The sequence below is a fragment of the Arvicanthis niloticus genome, chromosome 3, assembly GCF_011762505.2.
Source record: "Arvicanthis niloticus isolate mArvNil1 chromosome 3, mArvNil1.pat.X, whole genome shotgun sequence".
In the NCBI taxonomy this organism is placed as follows: domain Eukaryota; kingdom Metazoa; phylum Chordata; class Mammalia; order Rodentia; family Muridae; genus Arvicanthis; species Arvicanthis niloticus.
Window position 1 is genome coordinate 59,916,685 of NC_047660.1, and position 23,168 is coordinate 59,939,852.

At 41.1% G+C, this 23,168-nt stretch overlaps 1 protein-coding gene across 5 annotated transcripts in view; it reads right to left on the reverse strand.

The window, feature by feature from the left end:
- Rcbtb1 (RCC1 and BTB domain containing protein 1) overlaps positions 1-23,168 on the reverse strand; it is a 42,028-nt gene that overhangs the window by 4,099 nt on the left and 14,761 nt on the right. For 4 of the 5 annotated variants that reach the window (XM_076930921.1, XM_076930919.1, XM_034497685.2 and 1 more), the window contains exons 5-13: positions 21,760-21,926; positions 17,606-17,764; positions 15,032-15,139; positions 14,010-14,152; positions 12,461-12,651; positions 10,594-10,720; positions 8,903-9,054; positions 8,394-8,524; positions 486-2,447 (exon numbers count right to left, since the gene is read on the reverse strand). In XM_076930921.1, coding sequence (XP_076787036.1) covers positions 2,307-2,447; positions 8,394-8,524; positions 8,903-9,054; positions 10,594-10,720; positions 12,461-12,651; positions 14,010-14,152; positions 15,032-15,139; positions 17,606-17,764; positions 21,760-21,926 — 1,319 coding nt within the window. In that variant the 3' untranslated portion in view covers positions 486-2,306. Of the gene's footprint in view, positions 1-485; positions 2,448-8,393; positions 8,525-8,902; positions 9,055-10,593; positions 10,721-12,460; positions 12,652-14,009; positions 14,153-15,031; positions 15,140-17,605; positions 17,765-21,759; positions 21,927-23,168 lie in introns of those variants that run through there. The other variant, XM_076930922.1, reaches the window with a different exon arrangement.

Genomic DNA, 23,168 nt, shown 5'->3' on the forward strand with positions numbered 1-23,168 from the left:
TGTTCCATCTGATGGTTCAACTGCCCTCTTCTAACAGAATAAGATCTGGTAGTTGAGAACTGGCTGACACTTTATCCATAGTGGTACCTTACTTTTATTCTAACATTGATAATATTAAAACTTGTGATATAATGTACTAACAAAATTTAACATCTCAACCCTTTTTTGTTTGTTCTTTCTCCAAATCAACCCCTTTAAAAATATATAGTTCAGTAGCATCAAATACAGCTAAAATTATTATTCATCTTAAACCACTTCACCTTGCAAGAAGGAACCTATGCATTTAATATCTGTGTCCTTTTCTAGCTCTTGGCATCCACTGTCTTTCTCCCAACAGGAACTGGACCACACAGTATTTTTTTTTTTTTTCCAGTGGAGGGCTATTTTTTTTTTTTTTTTGACTGAAGTCCACAGATTAATCAAGTTCCTCCCTTTATTCAGGCTTTATATTACTAAGCGGGAAAACAACCACAACTGTACAAGTGTGCCTTAAGAGATTGTTTATTAGCATGTCAATCAAGAAATTACATAAACACATTCTAATACTGAAGTATAAAAACTGGTTCCAGTAACTTCAAGGATACAGTGTGGGCTCTTTTAAGAAATGTAACTTCTCTGGCTTCCATTATTACACCAGAAGAAGACATTAATTCCAAGAATAGTTTTTTGTTTTCTATGATTATAACCAAAACCAAGTAGAAAAATAAAAAGATTGCATTAAAAAAAATATGCAAACCCTTTTTAACAGTCTTTTCTTTCACTAACACACACACACACACACACACACACACACACACACACACACACACACACACGCTCTCTCTCTAGCTGCTCAGTAACCTAAAAGTGTGTCTTCAACTATATCAGGAACTCAGTAGGTTTTTTGTCAGGTGAACTGTCTATGGGTGTGGGTTTGCAGCTGTAATTTGTGCTTTTTTTGTGTGAAGTTTTTCAAGTAAGGACACCAGTAAATGTCCTAAAGTTACTGCTTTGAGGCCCTAAGTCTACAGGACTGTGGTTCTACAGATTATCTCCTACAGCAAATCAAATTATGTCCATGCATCATCCTGGTCACTGAGTAGGCAGTTGTCACTTACTGATGCACCAGGCAACAGGAAGAGGGCTTTGAGCTCTAATTCCTATTTATCTTGTCTGTCGACATGCTTGCCTGTCTTTGGTGCCTCAGTCACTGTCCACCCTGAAACTTTTACAAATCACCTTTTCAGGAAAAGCATGACTAGGAAGCCCTAGCTTAATGTATGACAGAAGTATTCTTAACACTATTATAGAAAGGAAAAACCAAAACTTGAGAGGTGAAGCTCCAAATAAATTTTGATGGAATTTGGTCCAGACTCCTTCCACCACTGAAAACAGTGAGTATTCTATGGAGTCCTGTAAGAAGGGTGGTTTAAACAATCATGTCAAGTCAGAAAAGAGCAGCCTTGTAGAGTATTTGTGAGTAATTATAGGGAGAAGGGGAGGGTACTGTGCAACCTGGTAGCACACAGAACCCTAGTGACGCACTGCTGGGTCATCAGGGTTTATTTCTATAACACTCTCCTCTCCCAAGCAAAGCTCCTTTATCATTAGCTTGTCACAGGTATTTCTAATTACTTCTCTATAGGTACCTAAATCTTTTATTTCTTCTTCTTCTTCTCTTTTATGGTGCCTGTGTGTAGACATGTTACATGTGCAGCAGTAAGAGGACAACTTGTAAGTTGCTTTCTCCTTCCACCTGTGGATCCTGGAGATTGAAGTTAAGTCATCAGGCTTACTGATACCTTTACCTGCCGAGCCATCTTTCCAGCCCTAGCTGCCTATGCCTTAAGAGCATTTCAGCGAATCTAAATATTTCTTAACTGTTTAAGTGGGTTTAATGCATATTGAGAATATTCCTTAAGAGCCTTAAGTGCTGATGTGCCCACAGAGGTTGGAGACTGTGAGCAGCAATCAGGGAGCACTGGGCAGGTCCTGTCCTCCACAGGCAGTGTGGAAACAATTGTGGCCAAAGGTCCAGAGATTTTTTTGCTGACTTTCTTAATCCAAGTTCAAAAAGTCTTCTCATTAAAATTAAAGGAACAAAAGCACGTAAACTTTCATCCTTTCTCAATGTTCAGTCAAATGTAAGAAAAACACATGTAAAATATACATATCTAGAAACAAGAGTTGTAAAAAACAGACTCACAAAAAACAAATCTCCTTCATATATTCCTACATAGCACTGTTTCTGATGTGGGGTTTTACCTGCAAAATCACCTCACCCACAGTGCCCCAGAGCTCTCACACCTAGCCCAGCAGCCTTGGCTTCAGTTCTTAAAGGCTCCACATTTACTGGCTTTAGCAATGAACTCCTTTAGCAGGGGACCATCCATTTGCCAGAACGCTGCAGTCTGGGTAACTTCTGTCAAATGATTGATGCAAAACTTAAAGCAGAATTCTTCTAAATCCTGGACACATACAACAAAAACAAGAACAGGAAAAGGCTTTTGTTTATTAACTGGGAACTGTTTCTTGGCTAATCTCTCAACCCAACTCTCTCACCCTTCCCAGTAGAGATTCTGGAGACCAGATACCTCAAACTACATTATCAGAAAACCACCTGCCATTTACTCATAGTCGAGTAAAAGCAAGGTTTCCCTAACTCAAGTGTGATACACACACATACACACAAAATCATCCGGCGCCTCCCATAGCTAGCACACACTGCAAGAAACTCCAAGCAATGTACAAAGCCCAATGCTACTTTAGTCCATACATATTTTGTTACATTTAAGAAAGCAGAAAATTAAGATGTGAGCAAGTTAAAGAACAGAAAGTTTATGGAAATAGATGAAAATATGTGGTCTGCCTAAAATGATATTAAAAAAAAATCCTCACAAACTTGACTTTCCAGGTCTTCTAATAAAAATGACTTCATTTTTAAAGCCCCAAATAATATACATTTTATAGCATGCTGTTCATAAGGTTATGGTGAACCCTAGACAAGTGTATTTACAAATTAGCATTCTCAGATAGATGAATGAAAGTTACCAACTCCCAACAGTAGACAGTGAAGCATAGTACAGAAACGGTGTCTGTTACCACACACATTCATCAATACCAGGGCCTGAGTATTGTCTTCTAAGTCAATAGTGGAAACAAAAACTTATTACACAAATTGCTATGTTTATTGAGAGCACTCCAATGTATGAATGCAAACAAGACTAAATAAAAGCTTTCTTATCAAACACTTGTTTGACCAGTTATAAGTTGTAAGGAGCTCTACAACATTGAAGACGAAGGGTCTTGCCTTCCTGTGGAAGCAGAGCATGTAAAACTGAGTCTTTGTACTAGAAACCAGAATTTATAAGTCTGTGGAGAAATTATAAAGTGGATCTAGGGCGGATCCAGTGTCAGAGTTACTGAAATTAGAAGGTGTAGGAGGAGCTAAGGTGGGAGGAGTAAGGAGAGGAAGAGGAAAAGGAAGAGGAGGAGCTAGAGAGGGCAGAGATGTAGGAGGATGAAGAGCCATGCAGGTATGGAGAGCAGTTGCAGGTAACAACTTATATTTAGGTTAGCTAATTGGGAAACAACTCTAATTGTATGGGCATATTGTTACTGAACATTGCCAAACATATAAAGCCTTTGATTAATATTTAAGCATTAGAGTCTCATTTTCCTACCGGGCCTGTGTGGATGATGGGATGGTCTGGGCAATGCCCAGCCTTGTGGGGACAGTGTGGAAGATTGGCAGAGCCATCTCCCATGCTGGTGTCTCATGGGTGGCAGGGCTGGTGTTTCTGGCTGGCAGCTGAGCTAGGCAGAGCCGCTGCAGCTTAGTGGGCTTGACTAGCAGCCATTTTAAATACATACATCAACAAGAAGAGAACAACAAAAAAAATTTTTTTTTTTTTTTTTTTGTTTTTTCGAGACAGGGTTTCTCTGTGTAGCCCTGGCTGTCCTGGAACTCACTCTGTAGACCAGGCTGGCCTCGAACTCAGAAATCCGCCTGCCTCTGCCTCCCAAGTGCTGGGATTAAAGGCGTGCGCCACCACCGCCCGGCCAACAACAAATTTTTAAATCACTAATTTGAAAAAAAAAAATCCAAAATTAAAAAAAAATTTTTTTGCGTGTACATGAGGCATGAGCATGGAGGTCACAGGACCCCTTGTGGGAACAGATTCTCTCATGATGGGTTCTGGCTGAGCAGGGTCCCAGGTGGACTTAATGGTAGGTACCTTTACCCACTGAGCTCTCACTGACTCTCACTACAAAGCTTTCATGGTGAAATTATAATAATCATCAATCTGAAAACCAAGTTGTTTTTTCTTTCTACCAATTTTCCTAAAACACTGGGCAAGTGACCTCAAAACTCTGGTTTAAAATGCTAAAACAGCAATCAGTGGCATTCTTATTTAGTCAGTGGTGTTCTTACTTAGTCCAAAACTTCACAGTGGTTAGTGTAACACTAACCCTTCTTTAAAAGATCACTCAGCCCGTGAAACAGGTTGTCCAGAGTTATCTCCAACAGTGAGGTCCATTCCTGGGGTAGAGATCACCATTCCAGCTTGGTCAAACGCAGAAACTGCAGTTTACCAGTTTACCGTAGTGTGTCAAATACAAAACATTCCAGACCAACATGGCCTCCACTTTTGTTTTTCAGAACATATTTAAATGTGTTATGTGTGTGTAGGGGGTCAAGGGTGCTTTCTCTTGCTACATTAAGAATTTTGAGGCTTACTGACTAAGGAAAACTTAATCTCACCCTCTCCAGTATTACAATAACAACAAAAACGCTGACTGCTTAGCTCTGGTGTTAAGTAACATTCGCACGCCAAGCAAACCCCCAAAACTCCCAGAGTCCCATTAAGACTTGTCCCGTGAGAAGGGCATCTAAGTGTTTCCCTTGGTGTTTAAACACATTCCGTCCAGCAGCACTGAGGAGCTGCTATGCTGAGGTCGTGCTCTAGTTCTTCATTGCTCTGTGCTGGAGCACTGTGAAGTGCTCCTCCTTGGAGTCCTCTGTACAGTGTACCAAGTCTGACGGTGCACATTCCTAAGATGCTCCCATAGCACTGCTTTTGCACACACAACTACTAAGCTGCATTTCATTTGTACATCAACTTCAATTTCCCTCCAAACGGTGCATGGAGAGTCGGGCACTGTTACAAAGCAGGCAACTGAGTAGCAGACAGCCTTCTTCTTGGCACAGCTGTGACCAAAGGCATCTGCTGTCCCAAAGCTGGGATTTCAAAATTAGTTTTTGTAGTTGATTACCAATCTCAGTCACTTCCAATCAACTAACAACATACATAATAAATGGATTTGATTTGAACACTTAATACTATGGTCACTTACTATATTCCAAGGTATTCAAAAAAAATGTAAACATTTACTTGTTGATCATTTAGCTCAGTATCAAAGTCTAAGAAGTGTATCGTGAGGATTCTACTCTTTTTCCACATTGAATGTGTCATATTTGTGGAATTTAAGGTTTGTATGTTACCTTGAATACTTTATAGTGAAGTGCTATAAACATATTTGTCCATTCAATATAGTTTTGGTGCCTCAAACATATCCGATTATTCAATTCAGCATGTATTTCTGAGCACTGAATCTGCCCGCACAGTGACGAGCTCCAGGTGATCATCTGTGGTCTCTGTAAAGCAACAGCTTTTAATCCATTTATACAACAGTGAAGATGCCCAAAGGACATGGCTGCTGCCAGTCGCAGTGGCACCGAGCTCTTCCTGGAAGGTTGGTTTTTTTTCTTTTCTTTTTTTTCTTTTTTTTTTTGACAGGGTCTCACTGTGTAGCTCTGGCTGGACTGCAACTCATTATGCAAAGCAGGCTGCCTCTCAAGCTCCCTGAGATCCTCCTGCCTCTCTTCGTCCATCCTAACTGTCCTTTTGTTTTTTAGAACATATTTAAATGTGTTATTATGTGTGTGTAGGGAGAGTCAAGGGAACTTTCTCTTGCTACCCTAAGAATTTTGAGGCTCATGTTCAGTCTTTTCCTCTAAACTTTAGGTTTTAGGTGAAAGTGGGGAACAAATGTCCAGTAACAGGCTCTAGGCTGTGGGCCTCTTGTTGGGTTGTCTTGGCTGTTATAAACCAACAGGATTTATCACAAAACATGGAAAAGTGTGGAAAAGCACGAGAAGAGTCTAAAATCAATCCCCAAATGGAGAGAAATGGGTTCTTTGGAGAGTTGGTTGTGTTAGATGATACTCTGCTGGGGCAAACACGAGAGGGAGCGTGTTCCTCAAGTGGACACAGGTGAAAGGCTAAGGCAGACGTGTGAAGGAACATTTTTCCTGAAGCAGACATAAAAAACAAAAGGATGTACTGCTAAAACTAGCACATGAAAGGATACATGGTAAAAGATTCTTTGCTAACTACACACAATTATTGGTCTGCTTTACACTGCTCCATTTATTGGGACTCCATAGAAAAAAAAACTGCATCAAAAAACTTCTGGTGGCGTACCGTGGCATCTTGCTGCTTCTGAAGCAGAGTGATGTCAGCTGAGATAGATATATGTGCTGAGGCAAGACCAGTGGAGGACACATGATGTTTGAAGGGATATAAAAAGGTCGTGAAGGACAGTAGCTGGGGCTGAGCTAGGCTGCTTACACAGCTAGCTGTGCAACACTTGTTGGTTTCTTGTCTTCACTAGCTTCACTTCACTGAAAGAGGCATAGCTGAGAACTCTTTCTGGAGTTCCTGTTGGCCCTGGTCCTTCCTGCTGACCTGTGTGGAGGCTGAGGCTTGACTGTCTTGCTAGGTGGTGCCATCACTACTGATTCGTGTTTGCTAACCTGACTCTATTGAACTGGACTGCTGATACATCCATGAAGTGTTTGAGAATGGCTTGAGCTGCTGTTGTTGACCTGTGAGCTGAACTGCTGATTTCCAGACAACACTGATAGAAGTTGCTCCAAACCTTTCTAAACAGGTCCACTTCTCTCTGCCTTTAGTGGATGGTGGGCTAAAAAGTGAGGTTAAAGTTTCATAGAATTAAAAGTAGGAATTAGAAAAAATTAAAGTTACAATCAACCTAATTTAAAATTATACTGTTGTGTAAGAATGAGTCTAGCACAGGCTCCCAGTGGTACAGGAAGGGAGGAAGCAAACCTCACCTCCATCTTTCATTAGCTACAATTCATGCTAACCACATTTCCATTTGTTGTCAGTCTCCAAGTCAGCTACACTTGACCTTGTGAAATATTTATTACCATCAAAGAACCTCAAACAAAAATAGGATACATTTTGAAAATAAAAGGCATAATGGTCAACTCAGTCCCTAAGTGTCACAGAGAGAAAGTCTGTCCTCTGTTATACCTCAAGGGTGAGAATGTGTGTCTCTGATAAATTCCCAGTTATTGGAGATCGCATTGTCAAGTGACAAAACACCACTAAAGACAGGCTTCTGGCGTGCTTAGCAGAGCCAGCCTTTACTCTTTATGAATCTGCAGAACTAGCCAGGTCAGCTCTGAGCTCATTAACAATGTCTCCTGCAGCCTTCTGTGGCACTGTCCTCATGGTTCGATAGCATCAGTTGCCATGCATCAGCACTTGTACTGGGGGCTGCAGCACACGGCCATCAGAGGCAGCTTCTGTTCATCATCTGTGGCTCTGCTCAGTCAGGAAAGGTCAATGGCATACATACTCCAGAGTACTCATCAGAGAAATGGAGATCTGAAATCCAACTAAGTTTAAAACAAACTGGAAACTGCTGAGATGGCTCAGTGGGTAAAGGATATCCACTGCATAAGCCTACCAACTGACTCTGATCCTTGGAATCCATGTCAAGGTGGAAGAAAACTGACTCCCCAGAGTTGTCCAAATGTGTACACACACACAGACACAGACACAGACACAGACACAGACACACACACACACACACACACACACACAAACACACACACACACACACACGCACACACCCAGAGCATGTGCACTAAAAACCTTTAAGTTAAAAAAAGAGGTAGTACACAGTAAGTTCTTCACAGAGGAACTGAGCTATAGGACAGTGACAGAATTCCAGACCCACCCCCCGCCCCCACCCCGATGTAAAGCCAACAGCACCCTGGGCTTCTGACGGTGGACTCAGCAGAGTGGGTCTGGAGAGACAGACACACTGAATGAGAAGACTGGAAGTAAAGCACGCTGCCTGTCAGTCCAGAGGAGCCCAGTACTTTACACATCCACTGTGCAGCCTTCAGCCAATTACTTAGAAGCAAAAGCAGAAAAACACTGATTCTGAACTGCGAACAGAGATATAAAGAGCAAAGGCAGATTTCATCTGAGGCTTGTCACTGAGTCACTAAAGGAGGTGAAACTGGCCATGTTGTGTCACAGGAGAGAGGGAAGCGGGTTGATGGTGAGGGAGCTGGGGTACTTCTGTGTTACCTCTGCGTCATATCTGACTGCAGCAGAGAACAATGAAAATGCGTTCTCCACAGTGATTCCTCGCTTGATGATGTGCTGACAAAGCCTCTTCAGTCTGTTCTCACAGTACGATGTTGCCAAGTCCAAAAGGCCTAAAATGCAGAAGAACTAAATCTCAGCAGTTGCAGTGCACACTGTGACTGACATCACTGTCATTTCATGGTCAGCAGCTCGGATTTACTTTATACAATTTTTCCCATAGTAAAAGAGTAAAAAAGATTCACTTCTTTATTTTGTTTCTAAAAGGTTAAATGCGTAAGAAACTCATACTTTCATATTAAAAAATTTAATATAAGTATAGTTACAAACTATGTCCATAATTTTAAACTATACTAACATTTTAGAGATGTTTACTTAAATATTATTTTGAAGTATACAAAAGTCAATACACCTGTAAATTACTATATATTACCACTCTAAGAACAGGAGACAGCCATGGCCATGTGGCCTGGCCAGTCCCAATGCAGTACCTATAGCATCCTCAGGTGGCAGGTCCACTGTGTCTGTGTAGAGGTACTGGAGAAAGGCACGGTACACAGGGTAAGAAAACTGGTCTATCTCTATCACCTCCTTCATGTCCTCATTCCAATAGGACTGAAACATGGACCGAAAGTGCTCACACCTACAACAAAAACAAAGACTTACCTAATAAAAAGGCTGAGATAAAATAAACAGATATTAGAGGTACCCTTTACCTTCTGTGCTGGCATAAGCTGGGATCATTAACTATTAGCACCAAAAGTATTTGCTATGCAAGGACTTTTATGTACACTTAATAAAATCACTCTCATCTTGATATCACCATTTAACAGTATCAATTAGCTAGAGAGCCCAGAAGTCCTTAGTACTTCAACAGCACTGTCTCCATCAGTCCCAATTCTAAGCAAATGTGTGGATCATTTTTTTTTTTTTTTTGGTTTTATGTATGCAGAAATACATATTAAACAACACAGTGAGGGCTGGGATGTAGCTTAGTGATAGAGTGAAGTGTTGAAGTGTGGTACAGAAATATGTAATATTCACTCAGAGTCCTAAAAAACTTAGTTCAGGGAGAGTTACTTTGTGAAGTTAAAAACATTTCTAAGCAAGGCATAATGGAGTAGTTAGTTATAAAAGTTATAGAAGATACACACACACACACACACACACACACACACACACTCTCAGTTGACCAAAGTCATAGGGAAAAACATGTTTAATCATCTTTTTACCTACTTCTGTGGTTCATATAGTTATTGGTCTAAGGAATTAACAACATATAGCTTTGCAGTTGTCTTAAAATTTTATTCTGCTGCTTCCACCCAAAAAATGCTGGAAAGCACCAGTTTCCTGCAGTGCAAGTTCTAGCCAAGGGCCTCTCCCAAGGTAGGCAAGTACTCTGTCAACTGTGCTGTATCTCCATCCACCAGTGGGTTTTTAACTGAATTGCCATAAAGACATAAATGGTTAATTCAATGGTTTGAGTTTTTGTGTGTTTTCTCTGTAGTAGTAATCTAAGTAAACACTCATTCAATCATTATTAACTAGTGCTCAGTCCCTCACATTTATTCAGAACTTCTGCCACTTACTCTGTTTAAACAACTTTTCTTTAGTTGGCAATTTGCATTCCTGATTATAAAAGTTTTCTGTAAGGGAAAAACTAATCTTGAACAGAAGAAGATATATATTGACATTTACTTACAAATTTAGCATGAAAATAAAGTATCTACAAACGCTATTTTTAATTTATTAATTCATTTATTTTTACTGCTGGGGACTCAAACCCAGGCACTGGCCATGCTAGACAAGTCTGTACTAGCGAGCTGCATCGCTAGCACATTATAATCTGGAAAAGAAGGTAAGAACTAGGGATACTTGCCTAGTGTGCATACGTCCTGGCTACAATGTCCAGGACTGCAGAAACTAAACAACAGAAAAAACAAAAAACAAAAACAAAAGCTCCCCCAAACATAAGTACTTATACTTCCCCCATCTCCTAAAAGTTGCATGAACACAGGTCAAAATACTCATGGGGAACAAGTAGTAACTACCTGCCAAAAAGACTAAGTTGCCACACTTCTTTGTCCTGCCATAGCCATTTCTTCTGAGTGTCTATTCTGTGATGTAATAAACAAGTGGAACTAGTAATGTTACCGATAGCTCTAAAATCATGCAAAAATACCTGATTTTCAGAACAGCTTTATGGACATGAATATATTTTCCATCAATTCGAAACTTTAGATCAGCAGTTTCTGGACTATCAAATTCTTTCTTCAGTGACTCTGCAACTGTTAAAAAGTCTTCATGCTCTGAAGGCAACAGAGACACCGTTAATATACAAAGCTCAAGAGACAGAGTCAGGCATGAAAGGCTTCCAAAAGATAATTATGGTGTCCAATTCCACTCTACTTCTGGTCAATCGATCTCATGACTCAGCTGACAAATCTACTTCACAGTATTAAAGTAATTCATCTATAAACTGCCAACGAAACAAAATGAGTATGGACAGTCAAATGACAGCCTTCCTGTGTAATGAAACATAAAGATATGCACTAAAAATAAACCTCACAGGTAGTTTACTAGGATACAACTGATCTCTCATAAGCTGAGTAGTTTCTCTTCTGGGTCTAACTGCTTACCAATTTTCCTTGACTGAAACACTGAGAACATCTTGGCTCTGATTTGGGTAGTTAAGTTGGCATATTCAAACCAAGGTGAAGAATCTAAACATACAAATAGTTCTTAGGTAGAGAAACTTTTTAGCCATTTGAAATTGAAACATTGCACTTAGCTCTGAAGACTAATAGTAAAGCGACAATTACTCCCATGTTATCTTTCCCTGTAAAGACTCAAGCATTTATAGGGAAATCGATGGTGTTACCTGACAGGAGCTGCTATGAGGAATCTACCTAAGAGCATGGTGTTATTGTGAATAGTCAAGGATCCAGTACAAATTCACCCCATACTTTATATGTATGAGGGAACAAAAATAACAAAAGACACTGAGAAAGATTTACCCAGAGGCTGGGTACTGAGCCAAAGCAGACAAGTCTCCACTGTCCTGGGCTGAGAACAATGGATGAGCCAGGAGTGCTGCTGGCTTTAAAAAATAGTTAGGCCTTATATGAAGGACCAGTCTCCCTTGACCCATAGCCTACCACACTCTGGAGAAAAGAATGGGAGTGACTAAGGTGAGTGTCCAGGCATGATTGATGGCTAACAATCCGCTCAAAACAAAGGTTTTTATAGGTGCCTCAGCATCTCCTCACAGAATGGAAACAACCCTTTCCCCTCTTGGTCGATAATGACCAATACCATCCTTCTGACTTTTAGGAAAGCAGCCATGTATGAGATACAGTCAGTGGCTAGTTGTACTCTCCAAACAGTATTAAACAGTCTTCTGAAAACGATCTCTGTACTTTAACATACAAAGACTTGGAAGCCTTTCATACTTAGGCCAGCAGGAAGAACAAATGGAAATATCAGGTGGTGCTGGGTGTGCTAAACATAAATGTGATTATAATCAAATGGTCCCACTCACTGAACCAATTTCCTTTTTCTTTTTTTGGTCATTGTATATATTGCAAATATACATTGTGTTACACTAACTGAGGTGGTAAAATACATTTAAAAAATGTTCTTTGTTTCTCCTTAAGTTAAGCAGCTTAATTCTTTTTTCATTACAGGGGATGTGGATGAGGCATGGCTGCTTAGTGAGCTGTGGTTGCTTTTTGGAGTAGTGGAAACTCTTGGAGCTTAATACGGCACAACATGAGTGCAAAGCATTGTGAACAGAATAAATGCTACTTGATTGTATTGGTTAATTTTGTTATTAAATATGAACTCAACTAAAACAGAAGTACTTAGGGAAGAAAGAAATAAGACCACAGAAGTGTTTAATGACCTATGAATAAATTTGATTATTATTTAGGAAAAGCATTAAAACTAGCATATAGAAAACATTCCAGAACCCAAACAACTTACAATAACCAAATATGTAGGGAATGGGATTTGGTGACCCTGGGTGGAAGCAGGCTTAAGCAGCTTACCTACAGACAGGAGGCGCCATGAAACAGCCGGGGTGCCAAAGCAGGCAAATACATCATCGGTACAGGAGAAGTGGGTGAGGTGTGGAAGGATCACTGACTGGCCCCGGCACTGGCCCCACATGTACACATGCCCACCCTGTGTCTTGGCAGCAGATGTGTGGGTGGAGTGACAAGCTGCAATCTCTATAACCCTGAAAAATTAAGAAAAATTCATGTTACTTCCTTATCACATTAGTCTCCAGCACATCCCATAGACTAATTTAGAAGTTCATGCTTCAACAGCTCACAAGTCAGCCCAAGATCACTGATATAAACAATAAATCCTACTTACAAAACCAAAGAGCAGGAAACATCCCTGACCTCCCAAACACACACACACACACACACACACACACACACACACACACACACACACGCACGCACGCACGCACGCACGCACATGCATACACTCCTCTCTCTGTGTCTCTTTCTGAGGACCCCATTTCTCACCTAAGGTCATCCTGAGGTCAGAATATATAAATAATACATACTGTTGAGGCAAACTTGGAAAGAGACTGGAAGCTAAAGTCAATGAGGACAGTGGACAATGACAAAACGTCTTCACTGTTCTGGAATTATAAACAGTAAACAAACAAAAAATACTGGGGCTGGAGATATAGTTCAGAGGTTAAGAACACTTTTATGTTCTTGTAGAGGACCTAGGTTTGGGTCACAGCACCAACGTGATTCATCTGTAATTCCAGTTCCAGAAGATCTGAGACACTGTTCTGACTCCATGGACATAAGCACACATACAGTGCACTCATATACACCCAGGCAAAAACTCATACATATACATTAAACTTAAAAAAAAAAAAAAAAACTTAGAAAAACCTGTTTCGTGTGTGTGTGTGTGTGTGTGTGTGTGTGTGTGTGTGTGTGTTTTCATGGGGGGTGAGGGTGGAGTACACATTTGTGTCAAGGCCAGAAGATAACCTCAGGTGTAATTCTGGATACCTTAAAGCTTTTTATTGAGATAGAGTCTCTAACTGGCTTAAAACTCAGCAAATAGGCTAGGCTGGCCAGTACCTGTTTCCACTTTCCCAGTGCTGTGATCACAAGTACACACCACCACATCTGGCTTTTTAAATATGGGCTCTGTGGATCAAACTCAGTGACTTACAAGCACTTTCCTCTCCACCATATTCGTGTGTGTGTGTGTGTGTGTGTGTGTATTTTCATGGGGGGTGAGGGTGGAGTACACATTTGTGTCAAGGCCAGAAGATAACCTCAGGTGTAATTTCAGTATGAGTGTAGACCTTAGATAACCCCCCTTTGTATTGGACAACTCTAAGTCTTTCAGAACTAAGGAGTTCAGTTTCTACCAATTACAGGTGGGTGCCTCAGAAGACAGAACAAGATTACACATGTTCTTTCTGACTCATAAACCATTTGATCAAAATGAGAATGTTCATCAACAAGAGTTACAAGCCAAATACCACAGCTCTGCTACAGCTCCAAGGCCACATACGCATCATCTCCAAGGCGTGGCGTGGCGTGGCTAACTTACCTTTCTTTTTCCACCATGATTTGTGTTGGGCTCAGCAGGTTGTTTTTACTTCCGGTTCCCAGCTGCCCATATGTGTTAGCTCCCCAGGCATAGAGCAAGCCCTCGTCAGTGAGTGCTAGTGTATGTGCGTAACCGCAGACAATCTGAAAGGAAACACAAATTGTTACCACACTAGGAGACAGGCAGAGCAGGGCAACCAACTGCTTAGCCCAGTCAGTCTCTACAGAAGGCCAGGTCAGCTGCACATGTACACTGCATTTGCTGCGACAGTTAGAAAACCCTTTGACCACTGGACTTCTCCATGAGCTTCTTAACTCTGTGAAGAAGACCTTATCCAATACCATGGGCTTCTCTTTTCTCATGGAAAATCGGGGGCTAAAACATTAAATGTGAAAGGTAGAGGGCATAAAGAGTTGCCAGAAATGAATGACAAAAGAATTAGCCTCCAATACATCTGTCACCATGTGGGAGCCGTGGGAGCCGTGAGATGGGAGTAGGCTGCAGCAACAGTGATGTTAATGCATGTCCAACCCCCCAGAATCTTGTCTCAAGACCCTCAGGAGTAGGACGGCTCCTCAGCCCTGGACCTACATATCCTGGTGCACATGTTCTTATCCCTCCACCTTTGCCACTCTTGAGGTGGTCACAGCCTGGTGGCCAGGTTACAGGTTAAGCTCTCTATCTCCTTATAAGGTCATGTCCAGTAAGCACCTGGAATACTTCTTCATGCAAATAAGGCATTCCCAGTACCTTGGCCCCGGCCAATAATGTACATTTACCCTGAAAGCCTCCCCCCCCCCCCAGAGGTTTAAATAGCCTTTGTTCCCCTTAATTAAATGGGCTGTCTCACTGAAGCTGTCTCTCTAGCACTGGCTGTTTCTCAAGCCTCACAGCTGCAGGCTAAGCTTCCCTTCTTCCAGTCCAGCTCAAGCCTGGATATCCTGAGGGGAGTACACATGGGGCAGCACCATCAAAGCAGGGAGGGTAGGTAGGGCTGCCTGGCAAAAAAATGCAATGTGTACCTGGTTCACACACATGCCGTGCAGAGCTGCCACTCTCACTGGGGTCAACTGGTTGCCATTGTTTCCCAAGCCCAGCTGTCCATTGCCATTGTAGCCCCAGCCATACACCTGAGCGGAAAGAAGAGAGGACTGTGGAAACTGCCAATGGGAAGAAAAGTTCTGTCCTAAACAAATCAGATCCTCCAGAACCTGTACTATAGACTGTGTGATCCTACAGGTGAAATTCAGAGGCCTGAGGGTGATGAGGAGTGAACTGACCATCTATTCCCATCTCACAACTTCACAGGAGGAAGCTGAGGGCCAGTGATGATCAGAAGCACCTAGCACACAGCCTACATAATAAAGGCACTGAGGAGGCGTCTTTAGCAAAGTTTAACAGAGGCAAAGAACATGCACACTTGGTAAGTAGGTAGCAGGAGCCATGAGAGAGGTCATTGAGGCACTGCAGGAACAATGAGAACAGGATTTCTTTCTAAGAGGAACTGTTAGGAAAGGCTTTTAGAAAGTGAAACACCAAGCAGGGTTAGATGATGGCATTCCAGGCAGAAGGCACACAGAACGCCATAGGAGAAACTCAAGGTAAGTAGGAAGAAAAGCAGTAGGCGAAGAGTCAGATAATAAACTGATTTTTTAAAAAAAGCTAGGTATTATGTGAATGCCTATAATCCCAGCTCTAAGATGTTGAGGCAAGGAGATTGACTGCCACAAATTCAAGGACAGCCTGGGCTATATATCAAGTACCAGACTAGCAAGTGCTATACACCAAGACACTATCTCAAAAACAAAGGGACAAACAAACAAAAAAGAAATTTTTACTACAATATTTTAAAATAGAGATTAAACTTTCATTTTTAAAAGATCACAGAGAGAAGGGTAAATGGGTGACGAGCAGAAAAACTATTTAGTAGATAATTTCATGTCTGATCAGTAAACAAGTGAGCTCTCATAGGCTGTGAGCTAAGAAGTGACAGGGAACCAAGATTGTGAATGGGAAAAAAGGGACCGGACAGGGAGCCACAGAACTGGGTGGTCCCTCGGTGTTTTAAGTGGCACGCACCACTTGCTGAAAGCAGCAGCTAGCATAGGCTAGCCAGGAGGGTGAATGGTTTGGAATATCCAATGAGGGTCATAGTAATAAAGTCTAACAAGAACAGATTTTTAAAAATTAAGTTCAAATTAGAAGCCTACAACTTCTGGTGGCACCAAGCCCTGCATTGATGTAGCAAATGAACAGTGGAACTTTCAGGACACAGTAGAGAGGGGCAGAGAGTGGAGGGCCATGTCAATAATTTCATCAAAGACATAAGTGTAACAGGCACTGGCCTTCTGGAGAGGAATCTCCAATAGCTTGTTCATATTCTTAATGACATACTTCATGACCTAGAAATTCTATGCTGGAAATTTATTCTATAGAAATACCTGCATAATATATCAAGATATAGACAGACACACAAACAGAAAATCAATGCTACATTATTCACAACAGCAAAAAGATAGAAACAACTGAAATGCCCTTCAGCAGAGTTCCTTGTGCATGTCACCCACAGAAGCAAACCTAAGCAGTGGTATGACAAATGCTACAGACAGTCTGAGACACCAGAGACTGCACGTGCTGTGAAGCAAGCCAGGGGACACCAGGGCAAAGAATGAATGACAGAGAGAGGCAGAGAAGTATAATTGTCATATTTGTTAAAAAGTAATTAGACTCATCTGTAGATATCTGCTTATAAAGAAAAGTATAGAAGGACATACATGAGACTATTAACAAAATCAGGAAAAGGCTGCTCAATGTTGCATAGAAATATATACACATTTGCATGCTCCATTGTTCCCCCTTTATAAAAATAAAATAATAATCATTTTAAAGTTAAACTTATTAAAAAATATAGCAATAGTCCTAGAGAGTAACTGGCTCAGCAGTTAAGAGCTGGTGCGGCTCTCGCAGACGTCCGGTCTAGTTTCCACCTCAGAGGACTCTCGGCAGCCTGTAATGCCATCTGCAGTAGATCTGACGGCCTCGTCTGAACTCCACGGGTGCAATGCATTCATGTGTATGTGTGTGTGTGTTGGGGAGGGGGTACGCACACACACAACTTAAAAAATAATAAAAATAAATCTTAATAAAGTAAAACCATGAGGAACACTGGAACAGAGGATATGAGATGATTGCCTACAGAATTCTGAAGTATTCAGGGATGATAACAGGACTGAGTAAAGAAAAAAAGTAAACATGGGTTGACTCTGTATAATTTCCATGTACCAAGGAAAGCATAGGTGGTAAGTGGTCCACTTAAGCTGCACTAGCAATTTCGAAGAAGTAACCATCAGCTCAAAAACTGGACTACATGTACCCCACTCTCTGCCTTTACCATGTGACTACAGGGATCTTGCAAAACCGAAAATTAAGACACATTATTATGTTTACTTAAAGTCTTCAGATTTGTGGTCATTCTGAGGACTGAACACCCACTAGCTGGTCCTCAGTGAAGGGTCAGTTAACCAAGACAAGCTCTCCTCTCCATGCTGGCACCTTTGAAATGGAGGCAGAGGGAAAGGGAAATGAAGAGCACGAACCTCACCACTGTCCAGAACAGCCATGGATGAAGTCTGACCACACGCAATGTTGACCACTCTCTTGGTGTGTAAACAGTTTGTAACTTTCCGAGGAGTTGGCTGATTTGCTGTAGATCCTGATCCCACCTGACCACAGTTGTTATAACCCCAAGCAAATAACTACAAGAGAAGGATAAACCAGTTGTCAGACCTCTGGCATAGTTTTGAATGCTTTATGTGTACTTACCTACTTATCTTCACAGTAATTCCATACAGTGACCCCAGAGTAAGTACTCTTTCATGCCCTGGGAAGAGCCCTTCTCTAAGTTAATTCATATTGTGTAAAATGGTTTTTCAGACTGTACCTTGCCCTGAGAGAGTCTATTTTATAAGCAGCTTTTTCCTCTACTATGGAGGATGACCTTGCACTTAGTGGACAAGTAAACAGCACCATTTGTCTGGCACCATCCACAAGACAGTATTCAGGGATGATAACAGGAGAATGATTAGTAAGGGCATTACTATATAAATGTATCAATGTAATAAACCGGGACTGCAGGAACCCACCAGCACAATAAAATCACACCAGAAAAGCCAAGCACAAGAACTTCTCAGACACACCAGACTAAGTGCAACACTTGTACCTGTATCCCATTAAGAGGACAGCTAACTCAGCAGTGGTGAAAGCCCCACAGAATTTCATCTGACCAGTGTGTATAAGAAGCAGAGAATTCCTAACTGTCTTAGGGTGTTCTGTTCAGCTCAACATGGACACCCTGCTGACAAGTCCTATGCAAACTGCTATGTATCTGTCTGGACCTGCCATCCATCCATGTGCCCATTCATTCCTTAGACCCAATCCTACCTCTTGCCCCTGAGCCTCTACTTCTCCTTGTTTTTGAAGTTCAAGTTTGACCCCACACATTGACTCTAGCAGCAGCAGCAGCAGCTCTCACCTCTCCCAGAGAACTCCAGCTTGGCTTCATCATGAGCTTCCACAGAGACCTCCTCTACATTTCAGGTGTCTTTGAAACTCCTGTAGCTCTGCTGTGACTCCTTTAACCTCTTTATAATACTTATGTTTTACACACACACACACACACACATGCACACACACACACACACACACACATGCACACACATAGAGAGGGAGGGGCATACAATATAACATGTCTGAGAATTAATATAAGTAATCCAGATTGGAATTAAAACAACAACAACAACAACAACTGGAATAACTAATTTGTGATGGCCTTCAGTCACGGTACCAAGGAAAGCTGGGCTACTTGAGGAATTGCTACCAAAGCTGTTTTTCTCAAAGTCTGATACCATATGAAGGCACAAACATGTTCTTCTATGTGCCTGACACAGTACATTTACAACAACCATCAAGTTTATTTTTTCATTGTAATTTTTCACCAACATAGTTGTAAGTGCTAAGGACATGCCTGTTCCTACAGAAATACCATTGATTATGAGATTGTTATTAGAGTACTTGAGTTCTCACTTGCTACTTGTCAACTCTGTACAACTTACTTTTGCTATTATTTACTGCAATCTGAACATGAGATTTTTATTGGAGACACAAAAACAGGTTTCTTGCTACAGCAGCTATCAACTGCCAACAGTTCCCAGAAAGGAGTGGAATCTGGTGCTATCTCCCTATCTATTGTGCAAATTTGGGTTGACTTGGTCTGATGTAGGTAACCACAGCCATTGTGAGTTTCTGAGTATGATGACCATGTTATGTCCAGAAAACAGTATTTGACCCCACCACAGCCTCCAGCCCTTAATTTCTTCTCATTTCTTCTTTCATGATACCTCTGAGCCAATTTCCAGTGAATGACCCCACACACATGCACATATGGGCAGTACTAATTGTACCTGGATGGCTTATCAAGGACTGGGGTGAAGTTAGGAGGAGATGTGTTAGGAAGGATGTAGGGGACCGACCTGGAGGAGAAAATGGAGAGCGGAGAGGCTTAATGACAGAAGAACCTCTTCCAACACTAGCAGAACTTCTAAGATTCTGCCTCCACCCCATGCCTTTGCTGTGACAAGCAATACTAACACACCCCTAGTTTGGCTTCTATATTCTGCACTGGCTTCTTCCTTACCTGTAACACATTCTGAGTTCACATGATATCCAGACAACAACAGTAAAACCTACTGTTCATATATTTGAAGATAATGTTCTATGACTATGAAGACCTAGATGAAATATGTATTTCATCAGTTCAAGAAAAATAACCTCTACTTTACCAAGGGATAATCACAGAAATATCTAGTTTAATAATGCACCATTATCCAAAGTAAAACATGCTAACAATTGAAACAGAGCAAGAATCTAGGCTTCAGAAATGAGCAAAATTTGTCTAACTTCAATAATCATTCCTCTGGTACTTCTGAAATATTCCAAGTTCCTTTAAAATGGCACTGCCTTCTATTTTTCATAGGAACCATGGTTCCTCTGAATAAGCAATAGGCAAAGAGACAGTGGGTTTGGACACAGCCTGTGTGCTATGCCCACCTCTGGTACATCCTAACTACAAAACTTTACTGACCATCAGGTTTGTGGTCTTTTTCTCTCTAACTTGTTCCCACATGGTAGAACTTCCCACGTGGTAGAACTAATACCACTGGCGAACTTTAAACAAGGAACAATGTGACTGACCTAATTTATACTTAAGAAATCACAGAGGGTCAGGGACATAAGACTGGACAGGTGGATCTCAAAGTTACTTAACAAAGAACAACAGTACTAGGTCAGCAAGAGACAAGACCTAAACAAAGGAATGAGGTGGAGAGCAACAGTCACATGAGATCAGAGGGAAAGTGAACAGGGTCCTTCCAGATAACCAGGGACATGAGGCTGAACAAGTTACTCACTACAATACTGGGAAAGTTGCCTTTCTCCAAAATTACTATAAACACTGAAAAACAAAATATACCCTAAGAAAGGGGTCACATCTATTTTGTAATAATGGCAAAGAACAGAAACTTTAACACTAAGTTTCTTCATCAAAAGTGTCTTTTGAAATAAACAAGATAGCTCGGAGGGTAAAGCTCCTGAGTTCCATCTCCAGACAAACATGGTAAAGGACAGGACTTCCACAAGTTGCCCTTTGACCTCCACATGTTCACCATGGCATAGCCCAGAAATAAACAAATAAATAAATGCAATATATTTAAAATTTTTTGTTAGTTTTTTTTTTTTTATTTGTTGAGACAGGTTCTTCCTCTGTAGCATAGGCTAGCCTAAAAATCTCCATCCTGCTTTCAAGTCTTTGGTGCTGAGACTATGGACATACCAAGCCCAACTAATGGTGATTCTGACTACATGACACAAATATTACTGGAGAAAGAATACATTCACATAGGTTTTACTGTTTGGTTATTTTAGCTATAAGGTGTAACAAGTAAAGCAGCAGGTTTTTACAATAGTTGGATAGTGGGAATGCCCAATACATTCTTCAAGATAAATGAAATGGGTCAAGGGTAGAACACTTGTCTAGCATGTGTGAGGCCATGTGTTCAATTTCTAATACCTCCTTCTACACACATAAACAAAATGTAAGATACATATAATGAGATATTATTCAGCCTTAAAAAAGAATACTTGGAAAAGTGCTGTGAAATGCTGTCTTCTGGACAAGACATGGCTATGCACTAATGAACTCACTGCAGTTATGGTTACCTGCACAGGATAATAAGATCAGTCAATAGTCCAGCAGCACTAACTCAGTGGGTTACCCCAACCCCCAACCCCCAAAGCGACACAAAGGTAAGGAGGAGCATGCTGGAGGGTTCCAGAAGAGTGGTGGAGTAAGTTGGGAAGGATCAACATACATTGTACATATACGTATGAAATTGTCACACACCATAGAAATGAATGAACTTTGAGGACACTATGCTAAGTGAAATTGGTCACCAACTGACAGATACTATTTGATTTTATATACAGGCAGTGCCTAGAGTGGTCAGTTACGGTGTCAAGGAAAACTGACATGTAACATTTGGAGCTTCAGCTTTTTAAGATGAAAGAGAGCTGTGAATATACCAAACAGTGCGACTGTACTTAATGCTACTGAGCTGTGCACTCAACATGCTTAGGGTAATAACTTTTGTATCATTCAGTTTATGACAGTTTGAGAGAAATCAAAGAGCACACTTACCTCTCCATCAGCTGCTAAAGCCATCGAATGGTGTGAACCACAAGCTACCTCAACCACCTGCTTGATCAAGAGATTAGTACAGACTTGGACAGGAGCAATGCCTTGGTTGGTGGTCCCATTTCCCAGCTGGCTGTACCCATTATGGCCCCAGGCATAGACGACTCCATCTAAATATACAAGCACATGAAGCACTAGCTCAAACATGAACTGGTAAACCTCTGCAACTCCCATTGTGTCAGCATTTGTGCTTTCCTCCCTATAAGATGACCACTAGTAGGGAGTCAGGGAGCGAAGGGTTAGAGAAAGAACAGGGAGGGCAGAAACAAACCTCTCATGACAGGACTTAGCACTCATATATAAGATCAATATTGTGGCCAAAGTCAATGTTTATGTATTAAAAATAGGCTTCTCTAGATTGGACTCTTGCATAGGATAGGAGAATATAGAGTTTAAGATCACCGTTGGCTATACATGAGACAAAACTGGGAAACAGATATTGTAATTAACAAAGCAAATCAGAAAAACGCATCAACCAACATCTGCAAAAGGGAAGTGGGCAGGGAGCCAATTCCAGCCCTAGATTTCCAAGGTGTGCCACTATTTATTAGAGATTCACAGCAAGAACATACTGGGACTCTCCTGTCATCGCCAGTCGAGACAGGGTTGTGTGGTACTCCAAAGACTGGGTGAGGACTTGGGCGTGCATAAACACACACACCATGCACAAACACAGCTACAAGTAAAATTTATTTATATAGGATTTTATTAAGTTTATTAATTTTCCCGAACATATATAGGAAGGAAAATGTAAGAAAATTAAGAAAATCAGGTCAAAATTTCTTATGTAAGAAAAATTCCAAAAAGAACAGTGCAAGAAAGAAAAAAGAGAGAAAAGAAAGAAAGAAATTATCCATCTTTTCTAGAAATGAAGGCAGGACCTACAGATTACTAATAAGCTAAAAAGTACCCACTCCGGAGCAGTCATGACTCATAAAAATACCTGGAATGAAAAAATAAAGTTCTCTCTCTAATGTGGCAGATAGAATTTAGCTCGTTGTCTTCTATCTTTCCTACCTTTATCATTTAAACTTGGGGATACTGCTTTCAGTTAAATCAGTATTGCCATTTTCATTATTGGAGACTGTAAGTATTACTTATAGCTGGGCCTCTCCCTTTTTTTTTTTAGAAAAGGAATAAATAGTCACATACAAAAGAGTAAAAGTGGGATTGAGGAGATGGCTCTATGGGTCAAACTCTTGCAAGCTCAAGCACGTGGAACTGAGTTCAAACCTCTAGCACATGTGTAAAAAGCAGAGCCTGCTAATATGCAGAGTGACCTCAGAACTGGAAGGCAGAAACAGGAGTATCCAGGGTGCTCACTGGCCAACCAATCTAGTCAATGGATGAAC